Below are 17,306 nucleotides of genomic sequence, written 5' to 3' on the forward strand. Positions count from 1 at the left end.
TCATTTCATACCAAAAATGAAGTAAATAAATATTAACACTTGGAACAAAACTAAACTACAATTATAATATAACTGGACTCAAGTAAATAAAAATTAACACTTGGAAAAAAACTAAACTACAATTATAATATAATTGGATTAAATTTAGATATGATTCATATATATGAACCCACTTTTTCAAAACGCCTATTAGTTTGAGCTGAATTATGTTATGTCAACCCTTCATCCTTATCATTATTACTGAAATTGTGACTTAACTCACACCAATAAACTCAACACTCTCTTTTCTTTTATTTCATTAAGAAAAAAAAAATCTCTTTATTCTAGTTTTTTTTTTTTTTTTTTTGAGATAAAAGGGGGGCGACCATGTGTGACTCACTCCTTTGGGCATAACCATAGGGGCACCCCCTGTTAGAAAATGTTGGATTAAGCCATAGTAATGTAACTGGGTGCCACAGACCTCACCCTAGCACCCCAAGAGAGCTAGCAGTGAGGCACAGCGCATGAGTTCTCCCACCTCCCATCCCCAATACTCGCTAAGGTTAGAACGAGGGATCATTGCACATGTGCGCAGGGTCCTTACCACTAGGCCACCCCTCTTGGGGCCCCTTTATTCTAGTTAAACCTTATAAGAAATGCTAAAACTAAAATCGTGAGTTCAACTCACATTGTCAATTGAAAAAAATTTATGTGCAAGTACAAGTGTGTAACAAACACTTATCCTGCACTACAGTAATCTTTTTTTTTTTTAAGAATGTGCACTATAGTGATCTTGGAAAAAATATCTTCTATCAAACGATACCACATCATCCATATCAAAATCCAATAAATGAGAAACATGTGTTTAAAAATAACTACTCACTAACACATGTCTTTCATTTGTTAGTAAAATAGTTATTTTTTGCTGACACATCTCATACTTATTAGATTGATATTACTGACATGATATTATTTGATACCAAATACCTTCTCTGTGATTTTTCAGGAAAATAATTATAAATTGCATATGCAATGCATATATTCACTAGTGCTCTAATATAAAATCATAATCTAATTATTAAGAATTTAACTGGAAAGAAATATAAATATAATATGATAAAAGTAATTTAATTTTAAAAATTAAAAGATAAAAGTTAGACATAGATTTGTTTCCTAAACAAATAAATAAATAAAGTAAAACAAAACAAAACAAAACTCGAAGTCACGTGTTGAAACAACATTCGTATATGTCTTAAAAGAGGCAGTAGTTTATGACTTTAATCACTTTATGATACTTTTTGGGGATAGATATGGACTTTAAGATAGTACTTGAATTTTTTTTGTTTTTGGTAAACCATGGGATGATATTAAATTAAGAGTCTGTTCAATAATGTTGTTCTAAAAATATTGTTTGTATTTATGATGGGATGAAAAAGTATGTGAAAAGATATATAATATTGTTTAAAAACTGAAAATATATGTTTGCACACATATACCAAACAGAGAGTCCAAATCTTCTGTCCCACTCTTCTTACTCCATTGTATACTACACAAATAAAAACATGTTATATATCCATTTAATTTATTAAATGCTAAATTTATGTCTTCTATTATTTTAATTTTCTAAAATAAATAAATAAATAAATAACCCATCATATTTAGGTAATTAAAATAATAGAAGGCTTAAATTTAATATTTAATAAATTAGATGGATATGCGATATATTTTTATTTATGAAGTATATAATAGAATAAAAAGAGTGGAACAGAAGGAATGCACCTAAGAATTCACAAGTCTCTTACAACGCATATCTAAGAATTCACAAGTCTCTTACAACGCATATCAGCTGTATCCAAAGTTAGAATAGGCTCACAGGCGGTGGATACAAAATACAACAAAATTAGATAAGGCCTGCGCCTCTAGCTTTGCCAATGCACCCGAACACATATATAGAGATTCAACTCAGAAAAGAGCGTGAGACACAACCAGAGATTGAGAGAGAGAGAGATATCAATGGCAGAGTCAGATTTGAGTAGCAAAGTCAGAGGCTCAAGATGGTCTCTCAAGGGCATGACCGCTCTTGTCACCGGTGGCACCCGTGGCATCGGGTCTCTTTCTATTTCTTCTTCTTCTTCTTTCGTGATTCAAATTAAACCCTTTTGTTTGAATTTGGCTTCGTTGATTGAATTAATTAATGAATGAATGAGTGAATATGTGTTTTTTTGTTTATGATCAGACATGCAGTGGTGGAGGAACTAGCTGGGTTTGGTGCATCCGTGTACACTTGTTCAAGGAATGAAGCGGAGCTGAATAAGTGCTTGAAGGAATGGGAAGGAAAGGGTTTTGTGGTATCTGGGTCGGTGTGCGATGCATCTTCACGTGACCAAAGAGAAAAGCTCATCCAAGAAGTAGCTTCTTTTTTCAATGGCAAGCTCAACATACTTGTGAGTCCCTCCCCACCAAAAAAAACCCATTCTTTTTTGTTTTTTAAGGATAAATAGTCCCACAAATAATGTCTTTGAGGTATGAGCTTATATAGTCATAGGCCAATTTAGCTGTTTTGTTTGAAAAGAAAACGAAAATTGGGTTCACTTGTATGTCAAAAATGTTATAGAGAAGCATGAAATGAGTTGGTATTGGCAAGATTGTGTGTGTGTGTGTGTGCGCGTTTTTTTTTTTGCGTCTCATGTTATTAAGATTTAATTTCGATGGTGTGGTACTTTAAATTATCGCTTTTGGGTGAAATTTGTTTTAGGGTTTGTTTGAATAACACTTATTGCTGAAAACACGGTAATAAATTAATTTTTAAACGTGTGAATAGTATCATGAGACCTAATTTCAAAGCAAAATTTGCGTTTTTTGGTATTGCGGGTCTCGTGAATAGTGCACAGGACCAAGGGAAAAATGCCAAACGCAGATGCAGACGTGCAATCCAAACTCAGCTTTAGTGGATGTGGGTTTTATGTTAAATATAATTCTATGTCTCAATTTGAGGTGCATTAGATTTAGTCATAGCATTCTGGGCTGGGGTTACCCAAAGAACCATAGAGGATCTTAATCCAGATAGTATCAAGTTTAAGGTATAATTGAAAATTTGGAATCTGAGGTTAATGAGAAATGTTCTAAACAAATGAATGTGAATTCTAATTAAATTCCTGGTCTATAATTAATCACACATTGCAGTCTGATTTAGGAAGATTTGTTAAGCTTAACAGTTTTAATTAGGTTCACTTACATTTTTTTTGCTTCAACTTCTTAATTTGTGTGACATGGAGACTTTGAATGAAAAGAAATAAACCATTTGACAGCAGCATTATGACCTTAGTCCTCATGTGTAATTATACAAGTATATTGTCATTCAAAGTGCCTGATGCTAAAATCATATTTGCCTTTCGTTAAAGAAACTGTCCAAAATGCAAGAGAGTGAAGTTCCTATGGCTGGTGCATGTATGATGTACCATCATTTAAACTTACCCATTTAACTTTTGACACGCAAATTGTGGACAAACTGCAAAAGGCATTTGATCAACTAGCCATGTAGAAGGCAAACAAAATTGATAAAAATATAATCTAGGATGTTAAACATAGTGTTTCTTGCATATGTCAATGCTATGTTATTGATTTTTAACAAGTGGCTTATTTTGTCCAGAAAGAAATTTAAGCATTCACAAAGTCAAATTGTCTTCTGCTTAATGGCAAATGTTTTATTACAATGTGAATCGTACTATATGGAATTACTCTTATCAAAAATACCATATGGAATTACTGTTAATAATAAAAATATTTAAACAGCCATACCATATTTTTCTTATTGTTACTGAACTCTGAGTGCTTATAGCACCCATTTTATTGAGGTAATAATAACAGTGCATTCTCAAGAATGTTTCTATTTACCAACTGGAAGGCATCAATTTCAAAGGGTTTTTGTATTTGATGGAATTCTAGGATTTTATATCTGTGATGTTGTGGGTGTAGATAAACAATGTTGGGACAAACATAAGGAAGCCAACCAATGAGTACACAACTGAAGAATTTTCTACACTCATGGCTACCAACTTCGAATCTGTGTACCACCTGTGTCAACTTGCACATCCTCTTCTAAAAGCTTCTGGAATGGGAAGCATTGTGTTCATTTCCTCTGTTGCAGGTGTTGTGCATATAGGTTCTGGATCCATCTACGCAGCAAGTAAAGGTGAGTTACGCCCCTGATACATTGTACTTTTGCTTAAGCATGATAGTTAAACATGGTGAGTATGAAAAGGCTAAAATGATTTTCTCTCCTATCTGCGAAACGCAGCGGCTATTAATCAGCTTACAAAAAATTTGTCTTGCGAATGGGCAAAGGACAATATCAGGACCAATTGTGTTGCACCTTGGTATACCAGAACATCACTTGTAGAAAACGTAAGACTCTCCTTTCCTGCTTATCATTGCTTTTGATACTTTAACTTTTAATGTATGATTACTTCATCAGAGAATTTACTTCCATATGGTACTTAAAAAAAGTACATCAACAAATTATTTTGAGCAAACATGTCTTACATATTTGGTAGAAAGTTAGTACATTGTGAAGAATGAATACTGCTATTCTCCTATCCTGTGGTCAAAAGGTTGGCCGACATATGAATCAATGTCATGTATTAGTTACTGATTGTCATTTTTTCATAATCATCATAATGACTCAGTTCTCATACAACAGCATTAATGTACATCTTCTTGGTGCATTTCTTTAATTTGTTTTTGGTTGGCAACTTTGTAGAATGATTGATTTGAATTGTGTAGTGGACTATAAAGCAGATTGGGTTCACATTTTTTAATAGGAAGGGTAAAAAAAAGGGTTTGACATCTGGAGTTTCTTATGTTTGTATGTTATGGTGTGATGTCTCTCCAAAATTGGGGGTTAAGGAAGTCTGCCAACCACCTTTTCCAGATCCTGCAAAAGCAGGAGACTTGTGTATTGGGTACAACATTTTTTATTTTATTTTTTCATGTTATGGGGAAACTGTTTGCAATATGAAATCCACTAGATAGTAAAGATCATCACCAATGTTGTTGATTTATTTTTCCTTTCCTTCGTAGTTTAATTCATTCATAAAGAACACAGCCTAAAATGAATAGTACAAATCCAGAATGTAGGTAACAAGGCTGAAATCGCTCAAATCAACTTCAATTTTACATTCAAAACTCTATCTAATTCATGGTTAAGTATACTTCTCACTGCTTAAGATGATTTTTCCATTCTCACAGATGCTTGCTAACAAGAAATTCTTAGATGAAATGATCTCTAAAACTCCTCTTCGGCGTGCTGCGGAACCAGAGGAAGTCTCATCCTTGGTGGCATTCCTTTGTCTACCTGCTGCTTCTTACATCACTGGACAGGTCATTTCAGTTGATGGAGGAGCGACCGTGAATGCTTTTGATGCAATTGCAGCAGTTGGTTGAGCAATTGCGTCCCCCCCCCCCTCCCCCCTTCCCAAAATAAAAGCACAGCAAGAGACCTCCTAGACTGCGTTGCGTACCGTACTAGTTCATTTCCATATGTTCATAAGCCACAATTTCACATCTGATGTGGGATAATTTTATGATCGTGACTGTTAAAGTTCTTTTGGAATAGTTTGCAGTTCATCTTATTCTTGCATGCAACTGCTTAATACCTGGTTTCTGAGTTGCAATCATTGTTAGTTCTCAATCTAGGTTGCTACGATTAACAGCTTTCTTGGTCATAATCATTGCGATTTATCTTTCCATAAGCATATTGAAAGTGAATAAACTATCACTTGTCTCAAAAGTTTAAGCCAATAAATAAGGGTGAATTAATCATTTAATTGTTATTCTGACAATTTCTCTCATGTGAATTCGTACTCCTCACTAAGTGGGAATTAACAGTTGAAATTCATCATTTTTAATCGGTAAGTTCAAAATCAGATCATCTACTATGATCTTATGATAACCTATAACTAGTCCCAACCAAAAGTTTGAGTTAACAGTGATTGCGTAAGGTGATTTTAATAATTTAGTAATTATTTTAAGAAAAGTTTTGACTAATCAATTTATGGCATTCAACTCGTCTGCCACAATAAAACCTTTAGGGTCCACTTGGATTGAGGGGGAGTAAAGAGGAGTAACATAGAATCGGTTGAGAATAGGTTAATCTTGAGTCAATTTTATCTTGTTTTACTCTACTTTACTATCTCATCATGCTACAGTACATGCTTAGTCAAGTATTTTAAAAATTACATTTTTATATTTAAGTGTGTGCAAGTAGAATGTTGATAACAAATTCCAACAAACATGTCAAAGCGTTCAATTTTGGATTTGGTTATGAAATCAACTAAAAATTCTTAGATTGTTTAATAATCTACAAGAAATCTGATGCTACCCATCCAAAAAGTTGGGAAAATTTTAATGCCATTCTTATTCTCATGTCAAGAGTGACTAGAGATCTTCTTTCCTATTTTCTCAGTAATAATGAAAAAGAAATCTAATGTAAAGTTGTGAACTTTCAGGCTTCAGCTTACATTGTGAAGGAGGATGGGGCAAATGCTATTCTCCTAGGGCATAAACAAAATTAAAAGCAAGGGCCCAATGGGCCATTTCGAATTCCCAAATACTATTACTTTTTATCAAGATTTTGCGTAGTTTCTTCACTTTCATGTAGGGGTGTGCATGAGTTGGGTTGAGGAGATTTTTTGACCCAACCCACCATGGTGGGTCAAAAAAAATTCAACCCAACCCATCACATAAGTCCAACCCAACCTAACCCAACCCACATGGGTCGGGTTGAACCTATGGGTTTGATAATTTTTTTTATTATTATTATTAAATTGAGTAGAAAAAAAATATAAATTTTAATATATTAAAAAAAACCTAAAGATTAGTATCGATATAACTCCTTAAAGGCAAACAACACTAATGACTAAACAACAATAGTAATTTATTAGGATTTGTGTGAACTAATTGGCTTTTATATAGGATAGGAAGAACTGGTTATTTAAAAAAATTTATTAATTATATAATATTATATATATATATATATATATTAAATTAGTATTAGTAGGAGGAACCGAAGAAATGCTGCTCTACAACTGGTTTTTTTTTTAATTATTAAATATATAATAAATATTTAAATATATATATAAGTGCCCTAGAGCTGATTTAAAAAAAAATTATTAAATATATAATATATATTAAATATGGGTGGGTCAGGTTGGGTTTGGCAGGTTTGTAATTTTATGACCCAAACCCAACCCGACCCACTATAAAAAAAAGTTTTTGTAACCCAACCCACCAAGTCTTAAAAACCGACCCAACCCGGCGGGTTGGGTTGGGTCGGGTCAAGTCAATTTGGCGGGTTGACGGGTTTTTTGCACACCCCTACTTTCATGCATAATTGGATCAAAAGGCGACCCAAAAAATAATTAATACATGGATGTATAGAGCCTTTTTTTATTTATTACTTATTTATAACGTGATAGGATTTCAATTTGCGGTCTCATGTATGATAATTGCTCTTTGTTATCAAATCAATATATAAATAATTAAATATCAAAGTAAATGTATTGGTTACAAAAAGTGGGAAGGGGGAATTTAAATTCAAATTCTTCTCTATGAAAAATTGAGTAATATACCATTAAATTACAAAACTCTTCACCAATAAATTTTCTTTTTTAATGGATGGGATTTAAAAAAGTTACCAATTGAATAATTGATTTCCATAGTCTACATATTCTTTAAGAGTAAAAAAAAGTGCAGAACATTATTCTCTTTAATCAAATTTGAATACATAGTTGTATTTACCAATAAATTGTATCTTAGGTTGCGTTTCTTTCACCTAAAAATATTTTCAAGTGTTTAGTTGTGTTCCTGCAAATGTTCTTGAAAATATTTTCAAGCATCTAGTTGCATTTCTAAAAATGTCATGGAAAACATATTTTTTACTATTTTTCCACATTATCTCAGCTCCTAATCACATATATAATAAACAAATTCCAACCCAAAATAATAAAGAATAGAAAGAGAGAATTTTATCCCAAGAAGAGAAAGAGAGGTGGTGACCAGCAATTGGTGACCGACGACGAGAGTAAGGGAGGGTGGTTTGGCTATTGATAGAGAGGGGGGGGGGGGGTGTTGGGGGGGGGGGGGGATATTGGACTGATGAATTTTTGGTGAAGCATAAAATATTAGACCACGAGGCTTAAAACATTTTACGCCAAAACACCCATTATTTTATAGTAAACTAGGAATTATTTTTAGTTTTACCTGTAATTTTAGTCATCCCAAACACTCATTAGTGAGAAAAATATTTTCTGAAAATCAATTTTCATGTGAAACAAATGTAGCCTAAGTTTTATAATTTTTTAAGAATAATAAAACTAACCAAACATTAGGCATGCCAAAATTTTCTCGTCTCATTTTTTCATATATAGCCTTTTTCACCTCAAATGGGATAGGGACAAATTTTGGTCGCCTCGTCCTGTCTTATCCCCCCACACCATCCTGGATGTGTGTAGTAACCCAGAATGAAACAAAAATAAATGATTGATAATTAGAAAATGAAATAAATAAGTTGGTATTGGATGCACAATATCAATACTTTAGAAGCAATATATATATATATATATATATATATGTAGGGACCTGATTTAAGCTCCTAGCCCAACAGGTATATGGACTTAACCCCAAAAAAACTCAAAATAATAAATTTGTAGAGAATGAGTTGGAAAACTAGGCTTTAGTGAATTAGATGATAGACCAATAGATTTTGATGACAAAGAGAGAAAGATAACAGAAGTTTACTAAGGAAAAACGTTCCCGACTGAGTCCGAGGAGACTAATTCTTAAATATTGCTCTTAAAGCTTTGTTACAGGTTTGGTTCCCAGGTTGCTATGATGTTTCTTTCTTTTATTGTTCCCTCTCCCTCTATCAGGGTTTCTCCTTTATTTTATACTATCCTCATTCTTTCATTTCTACCGTCCACGTGTAGATTTAGATTGATAGTGTTGATACTTATCCCATTAGTCCCTCCCTAAAATCTTTGGAAGTAACTGTAAGGCTGAAAAACATGGTTTAGTTAGCTGCAGAGCATTCAATGCGATGGTACCAGCTTTCTCTTAGATATTTTTAGGCCTTCCTTTGTCCTATTCCTTCTTAATACCCATCATCTTCCATGGAATGGTCCGGAATGTTGCTCTTGATGGCAAACCATACCCTCTATCCTCGGCCTTGCCCAGCCGAGGAGGGGTTCTTCCTTGAACCACCCCCAGGATGGCTATGATCGGATTTCATTTCTTCATTGACTAACATAGACGCTTTTGAAAGTGTTTACCCTTCCTCGGGTTGTTTAATGCCCTCGGATTGGGCCCCTGACCCAATATATACATAGATATGGGTTCCTTAGCCTTTCACCCCCACAATATATATATTAATACAATCCTATAAACACTTATTTTTTATTTCTTCGCACTCTCACTACTACTTTTTCTCTTTCTCTTTCATCTTTGTCTTGTTAATATTAAAACCACCTCAATAGGGACCAGGGACGGAGCCAAGACTTAGAGTTAGGGGGGCAGCTTTGCTGCTAGTTATGTGCGATAGCTCTAGCCTTTAACTCTATTGTTTTATCACCAAGGATTTTGTTAAAAAAATTTTAAATGGAAAAGTTGATTGTTTTAGGTAAAATAGATTGATTGGGCTTAATTTTTTTTTTAGCTTTATTATTGGTAATTTTTGTTGTTGGGCTAATTTTTTTAGACTTGTATATTTTGTTTTAGATTTAATACATTAATTTTTATGGCCTTTTAAAGGAGGAAAATGCTAAAAATAATTTTTTTTACAAATTACTAATGTGGTGAGTAATTATTGATAAATAAAAAGTTATGTAAATATGCGAACCAATAAAAATTTATTACCTCCATAGTTTGTAAAAATGTTATAAAAAAATGTATGACTGTAACATTACTCTTAAAAAAATTGATAGCATTATTAAGGGGGGCAAAATGGAATTTTATTAAACAAAATTACTAAAAATACCTATTAATATAGTAAAATTTTAATTAAAAAAAATTGAGGGGAGGGAGGGGGGCATTGTCCCCCTAGTCAGTATATAGATCCGCCCCTGATAGGGACGACAAAATATTTTCAACACATTCTATCATGTTTTTTACTTATCTTACTCGTCTTTATACGTGTTTTCTACCTCCAGAAGAAGGAATATGACAAAAACACTTTATTGTCATTCTTATTAAACGAGAAGATATTTCATAAGAGCTCTTTCTCACATGTAAAATCTTTATCAGTGAAATCTATACATGGTATGATAGAGATGTGTGAAATTACAAAACCATCTCATAAAATAATTGATTTTTTTATGCATCTATGAACTCAAAACTCCCCACACATTTTTTTTCTTTTCAAATAAAAAAATGACCAAAAAAAAGTACTAATAGAAAAGGTACTATACAGCTGCACCATAAAAATATCTAAATGTGGACCATACCTAACTAAAAATAACATAAAATAGTATAATAGTATATGTCCGCCAACAAAGTTAACTTAAATTAGTAATAAATGAGTGGGTTTCAGGTATTTTAATTGATAAAATTTTTTTATGATTGAATAAAAAATTTAAAATTTAATCTTTATTTATACCATAAACCAATTATGTCTGAATTTGATGAAATAAAACTATTATCAAGATGGACACGATAAATTAAAACCTCCTTAAAAAAATGAATAAATAATAATGAGTTGGTGTTAAAATAACGTTGGCAACCTCTTCAAAAAAAAAAAAATAACGTTGGCAAAAAAAGTCCCGGAAAGCCTCGTGTCTCGGACTTTGAACTTTTTGAAGCTCTCTCTTTCTCTCTCTCTCACCCTTACGCTTGCCTTTCTACGTGTCCACCATTAACCATCACTGCCACGTACTCCTCTCTATATATTTAATCAATACACTCCTTTCCAACGTTTTGAGAAAACAAAGCAAGATTTCAATGGGCTTTTTTAACCACAAAGAGGTGGACTTTTAAAACTCTAGTTCATACATTCATGAATCATAACCAAAAAAAAACTCTTAAAAAAGAAGTAACCACAAGGGTTGGGTACTGACTCGACTCTCTGGTTTCTGCGTCACGTGTCACGTGGCTATTTACGTCACCTCATGCAGAGAGAGGAGGCGCGAGTGTTGCTTGACAGCTTAGGCGTATAACGTGGCTCATGAATCATCATCCCTTTCGGTTTATACTATATGATAATAATATCTACCAATTTCTTTTAATTTCACAACTTGTCAACGAAGAAAAAGTGAGTTCATCTAAAATTGCACGTAACATAGTTGTAAACAAAATTGATATCATCGAAGGTTGTGGTTTTAGAATTATTAATACTTTATACTATCAGTAATTTTATGATCGTATCAATAATCATTTATTACAATTGTCCAAGTATTCAACTTGAGCGATGGATCAACCATTTTTTGCTTCACCACGTATGCTAATACGTTAGAGTTGTGATCAAAGTGGTAGAATTTCACTTCTATTATAAGCTTGGTGGAGGAACACTAACCTCCTAGCGATCCAGTGTGGACCAGAGTATCAGCACATTGTTTGTTGTCATGAAAGTTGTGGAGTCAAGCTTTAATTATCATGTAACTGGTTTGAGTATACTGCTCTTGTGTATTGAATTTGGTAGAATGCCAATACGTGCACGAGTACTGAACTTAAACCTCTCCTTTATCAATATTGGAAGGCGTCACTTCCATAATTATATGGACCCGGTTTCTAGCTTGGCATTCACCCTATATGGAATATAATTCCAACTACTTTTGCTATTAAATATAAACCCCCCCCCTTCTTATCAAAAAATAAAAATAAAGATATAAACTCCCCTTATTTCTGTTCTTGAAATGCTTTTTTTTTTTTTTTTTTTTGGAGAAACCCTTGAAATGCATTTTATCCCTAGAAAAACAGACTTTTCTTCTATAATTTAGCAACTTGCTATGCTTCTTTTAAGTTGTGACTTTGAAGGAAATGTCTCAATCACTGCACTTAATCCTTTGAATCTCGTGGGGGATGTGGAAAAATGTGTAGGTTCCTTTTTCTCCTCTATTTAATGTACCTTGTTCTCCCAAAAAAGAAGAAGAAGAAGATATTTATGTACCACATGAAGTCGAGATATTTTAATAGTGTCAATTGTCAATTGTTAAGAGTTTTATAATTTAGTGATATTTACGTATCATCATTGGTTTCTTTTATATAAAAAAATAATACTGAAATGATTTGAATCTCATTCTCTATTGTTGTAACTTGTAATCATGGTTGTCAAAATTTCGATTTGGATCGTAGAATCACACGATTTTACGATTCCCCCTCACCAGAACGTTTAGGATCATAAAATGGTAGGATCGTATGTAGAATCGTGTAGGATCGTAGGAGTTCCTACCGATTCTACCAATCCTACCAAAACATCAATTTTTGGTTTTTATTTATTTATATAAATTTTTGGTTTTAATGAAGTTTTAAGGGTTTTTATTTTTCTATGTTGTGATGGTATGACTTTTTATTTTTTATTTATAAAATTAAGTTAACTTAAGCAAATGTTTTATAGTTTCTAATTCACTTGTAATCAAAATGAAGGAATGCTTCATCATTTTTAAATGAAGAATTTATATTGGCTTTGCGAAATTTAAGCTATAATGTTATTAAATTTTTTTGATCAATATACTAATTTGTGTTATAATATTACTAAATTTTTTTTCTTATATATATTTGGAAATGCTAACGAGTGCCCTTAGCGCATTGGTTAACAATTCATTTTAGGAAATTTTTGACATTACTTTTATGAGAAATGAAAAAAGCTGTCAAAACATTAATTGTTTTTTTTTTCTCATAAAAACTTTCTTTAACTGAATTGTTAACCAATGTTCTAGAGGCACTCGTTAGCATGATCCTATATAATTTTATAAGTATGCTTGTATTTGTATATTGATTGATTGACTGATTTTTTTAAGCATGCTCTGTAATTGTTGCTGAGTGGTATTACTTGAATAGTTGAGTGTGTAGTTGTATCTTAATCTCTTTTATAGTTATAGTATATGAATAAACAATGTCTACAAAGATGATGAAATGGCTGATGATGATTAGAACGGTGGTTATTAGAACTCTAGAATGGAAATAATTAAAAATGTTCACTTCACCTTAATATTAATCTTGCTTTTAGATTTCATATTTTAGTTAACTAGTTTCCATTTGATAATTTATTTTGAATTTAAAACTTGGAACTTGGAACTTAAAACTTGGAAAATATTTCCATATGTGTTGATAAATATTTTGGTATTTGGTTGCTAATTAAACATTTATTGTAGGGGTGTGCTTGGTTCGGTTTCGGTCGGTTTGTATGGGTATGGCCAACCAAAACCGAATATTTTGGTTTGTGAAATTCTCAACTGAAACTAACTGAAATGGCTGGAAATCAATCAGTTTCGGTGTATATCGGTTTCAGTCAGTTTCGGTCGGTTTTCAATTTTCCAAAGAGAGGGTTATTGAGATTTTCAAAACCCTAAATTTAATCACATATAAAAAACAAAGTAATAGAGCAACAAAGTGAGAGCTATTGAAAAAATCAGAATGACAGAGAAAGAAAAACTTCCAACAATATTTGTTCAACAATTTACAGTATTACACACAGATTCCAACAAAAAATTGAAAATATTTTGAACTTTACCGTTGTTGCACCATAGCAGGAGCCTACCACCATGTCTCTGTAGTGATTTTTCAATCTAAATTGAAGATAGAACAGAGATATGTGACTCAGAGAGAAGAGAAAGGCATGGCCATGGTCCATAGGACTCAGAGAACAAAAAGAAAAGAAAAGAATGAGGCAGCTGAACTAAGAAGGGTAGAGACCAGAGAGAAAATTGGGGAAGGACCAAAGGGTAGAGAGAAAAAATTGAAGCGAGTATGGTAGAGAGAGACAGAGAAAAAAATGGGGAAGGGGGTGGCTGGAGAAAAGAAAAGGGAAGAATTAACAGGGGTATTTCCGTATTTATGCTACTACTAGGGTTTTAAAAAATTAAATAGCAAACAATAGCCACATCCCACGCAAAGGCTCAAACCTCAGATCAACTAGCCAAACTGCAAGAAGCATACCACTCAGCCATTGATCAGTTATGTATTTAAGTTACATAAATATATATATATATATATATATATCGGTCAGTTTCGGGTTGAAAAAATTTAGCACCGAAACCGAAACCGAAAATTACGGTTTTTAAAAAATGAAACCAAAATCAAACCACACCAAAACCGAACTGAAATTTTGGACATGGTTTGGTCAGTTTCGGCCGGTTCTTTCGGTTCCTCTATTTTTTGCACACCCCTAATTTATTGAACTTTTTAGATACATTAAGTTAAAACTTAATTATATTTGTTTCGTTAGTATAAATGTAGTGATGTATGATGTGCAAATTACATCATATGATGCAAATCTTTATTATTTTATGAATAAATTCACAATTTACGTGATTATTCAACATACAAAGTTATTATTAATGTGTTTTTTGCTTTAAATCTGAAAATATGTAGAATTTTACGATCCACGATCCGATCTTACAATTCATGATCACAACTGCCTCCCACAATCTTACGTAGGATCCCGATTTTGACAACCTTGCTTCTAACTATAAAATTAAAACAAAAGTATATAAATATATATATATATATATATTAATAATTGTTGTAAATTTTTTTGAAGTGTTTTGAGTCTTTAACCGATAGATGACAGAGAACAACCTTTTTTAATTTAACAAAAAAAAAAAAAATAGCCTCGATTGTAGTTGCTTAATTCTGTTAATGCAAGTACGTTTATTTCAACTCTTTAGTTTTGTGCTCGATTTTGTTGTGCACTTTATTGTTTTGTTCGATTTATTTTATTCATGCAGCTTACGGATAATTCCAAAACCTATGATCATATTATATATGCATTATCACACTTTGGCTTAATTCCTATTAATTGAAGCAATAACGAAAACTTGATCCTTGAACGCATTTTCCACTGAACTTGATACAAACTCCACCTCGAGTCAAAATACTTATCAAACAAATTAGTTTAAACTTAAAAATAAAGACAGATCGACACTGAGTTGACACCATCCTTGTTGAATTTTTTCATTTATAATTAACTTATAGATTCTTTATCTGTTTCATTTCTAATGTCTACGACTTTAACAAGTTATTGATGTCATGTGCATCCTATTACTCAAACACACCTTTCTTATCATCTTTATGCAACACTTATTTCTTTTCAAGGATATACGAAATGTATTTACATTGCGTGGTTTCTTATTATCTAATATCTCATGGAAAACTCATTTTAATTATCATCAATTATTTTATGATGTCAAGAGTCTTGTTGCTTATATGGTACTTCTTTTGTTTCTCATATATAATGTGCTTGAGAGTTTAGAAAGAAAATGTTCGAATTGCGAGGTTAACTGTAATAATTGCTACACAATCTCTAGAATCTCATGTTTAGTAATTAACCTTTCAATTTAAGAACATTATGTTAGTATTTGGATTATGATACTAATATACGTATTATCATTTTATTGAATTTTACATCACTTATTCAATCAAATTATGACAATTTAATTTATAATTTATATATGATTATCAAAATAACGGAATGATGCATACCCATTTTTAGCTATGTGAATTGTGAAGTTGTTAATCTATCTTCTTTGATTAATTCCCATGCGTGACCTACATTATGTTTATGAGGAGATATAATCATCGACCAGACCCCATTTGAATTGTTTAGACTTTAAAAATTATTTAGAAGTTTGTTGGGTGAATACCTTTTTGGATAAAGCAATTGTAGATTGTCTTGTTTGGTTTGCCTTTTTAAAAAAATAATCCCTCGGTCCTACTTTTTTTGTCCTGTTTGAAAAGTTAAACTTTTTAAGAGAATATTATTTATTATTTTGTCTATCTTTTAAAAATGTATAAGTTTTCAAAACTACTCTTAAAAAAAATTATAAAAAAATTGAATTAGTAAATTAATAAGGGTATAATAGGAATATTAGTAAATTAATGACTTTTAGTTTTAGAAACAGGACAATATTTTGGGACATCTCAAAATGGAATAGAGGACAAACAAAGTGGGACGGAGGGAGTATTTTTTTATCTCATTTTTTTAAGTACCATTATTTACGATAAAAAAAACATAAAAAGTCTAGAGTTATTATGTTTTAGATTGGATTACAAGTTTTTAATTTTCTTAATTAAAGTCCAAAGCTTATGAGATTGTTACAATTTGAAGTCTTTGTCCGTCTTTGTTATTCATTTCCATTATGTAGAGAGAAATGGGAGACCCTTGACAAAACTTTGTGTTTTATGTAGGTAGTCATGTACTCATCTTTGAATTTCTAGCAATCGCTTTCTCACTTTAACCAAATTCTTCTTGTGGTGTTCAAGTGATAGTCCATTGTTAATAACATCTTTTGTAATGTTCTATACATGTAGTTTGAACACAATCCCACCATTACCCACCATCTACCCATCCAAAAAAAAAAAAAAAAATAGAAACAAAAAAGAAAAAGACTTCTTTCTTTAAAATATAAAGATGTAGTGTATATATATAAAAGCCCATAGTTTATACCAAATTTTGGATTGGATCTCATGTTTTAATTTATCAATAAACTTTAAAGGCCTTGTGAGTATTTTTTTTTCCTCCTTTTTAAGTTATAATTATACATTTTTTTCCAAATTCTCATTAACATTTTTTGGGGTTTAGTAAGGCCTTTGTTTGTGTGTTAATTATGCCAGGCTACCTTCTTTTATTTTTTATTTTTTGTCGTATCTATTTTTATTTTTTTAAAACAGCAATATAAAGAGAAGGAAAAAAAAATAATTAATATTTTGATAACTTTTTTCATTTCTCATAAAAATGAATGTGAAGAGAAAAAAGAAAAGCATTTGATAAAACTTTTTGTGTTCCACTGAGGTAAACATCTTTGATTTCCGTGCAATCACTTTTGTACTCTAAGTTCCAAGTAAAGCTTTCTCTCTCTGAATGATTGTCTCTCTCTAGTCTCTACCTTCTCTATTTGATGGCTAACAAAATGATGAACATACCCCTGAATGAAACATAAAGTTTCTTAATAATTGATTTTTGTTTTTCTCGGCTCATTATTATTTAGAATGAGTGAATTACGGAGACTGATAAAGGTTTCATATTATAACAACTTTATAATTTTGAAACTTTAATTGACAAAATAATAATCTGATACCAAATCTAGAATAAGATATAAAAAAACATAATACCAAAAGACTAA

The 17,306-nt window shown here is 31.8% G+C and overlaps 1 protein-coding gene across 1 annotated transcript; it reads left to right on the forward strand.

The window, feature by feature from the left end:
- Nucleotides 1-1,763: 1,763 nt before the first annotated feature.
- On the forward strand, nt 1,764-5,654 carry LOC126697561 (tropinone reductase homolog At5g06060-like). The gene is made up of 5 exons (XM_050394599.1): nt 1,764-2,087; nt 2,216-2,423; nt 3,955-4,171; nt 4,277-4,383; nt 5,227-5,654. Exons 1-5 carry the CDS (start codon nt 1,993-1,995, stop codon nt 5,419-5,421), a joined length of 822 nt encoding a protein of 273 aa, XP_050250556.1. The 5' UTR covers nt 1,764-1,992; the 3' UTR covers nt 5,422-5,654.
- The last annotated feature ends 11,652 nt before the right edge of the window (nt 5,655-17,306 follow it).

This window comes from Quercus robur, chromosome 8, assembly GCF_932294415.1.
Source record: "Quercus robur chromosome 8, dhQueRobu3.1, whole genome shotgun sequence".
Taxonomy (NCBI): domain Eukaryota; kingdom Viridiplantae; phylum Streptophyta; class Magnoliopsida; order Fagales; family Fagaceae; genus Quercus; species Quercus robur.

Excerpts from the sequence above, each read along its gene's own strand:
- LOC126697561 (XM_050394599.1), top strand. The coding sequence starts at position 1,993 with ATGGCAGAGTCAGATTTGAGTAGCAAAGTCAGAGGCTCAAGATGGTCT. Across the intron at positions 2,424-3,954 it reads ATGGCAAGCTCAACATACTT|ATAAACAATGTTGGGACAAA; the intron begins GTGAGTCCCTCC and ends TTGTGGGTGTAG. Across the intron at positions 4,172-4,276 it reads CATCTACGCAGCAAGTAAAG|CGGCTATTAATCAGCTTACA; the intron begins GTGAGTTACGCC and ends TGCGAAACGCAG.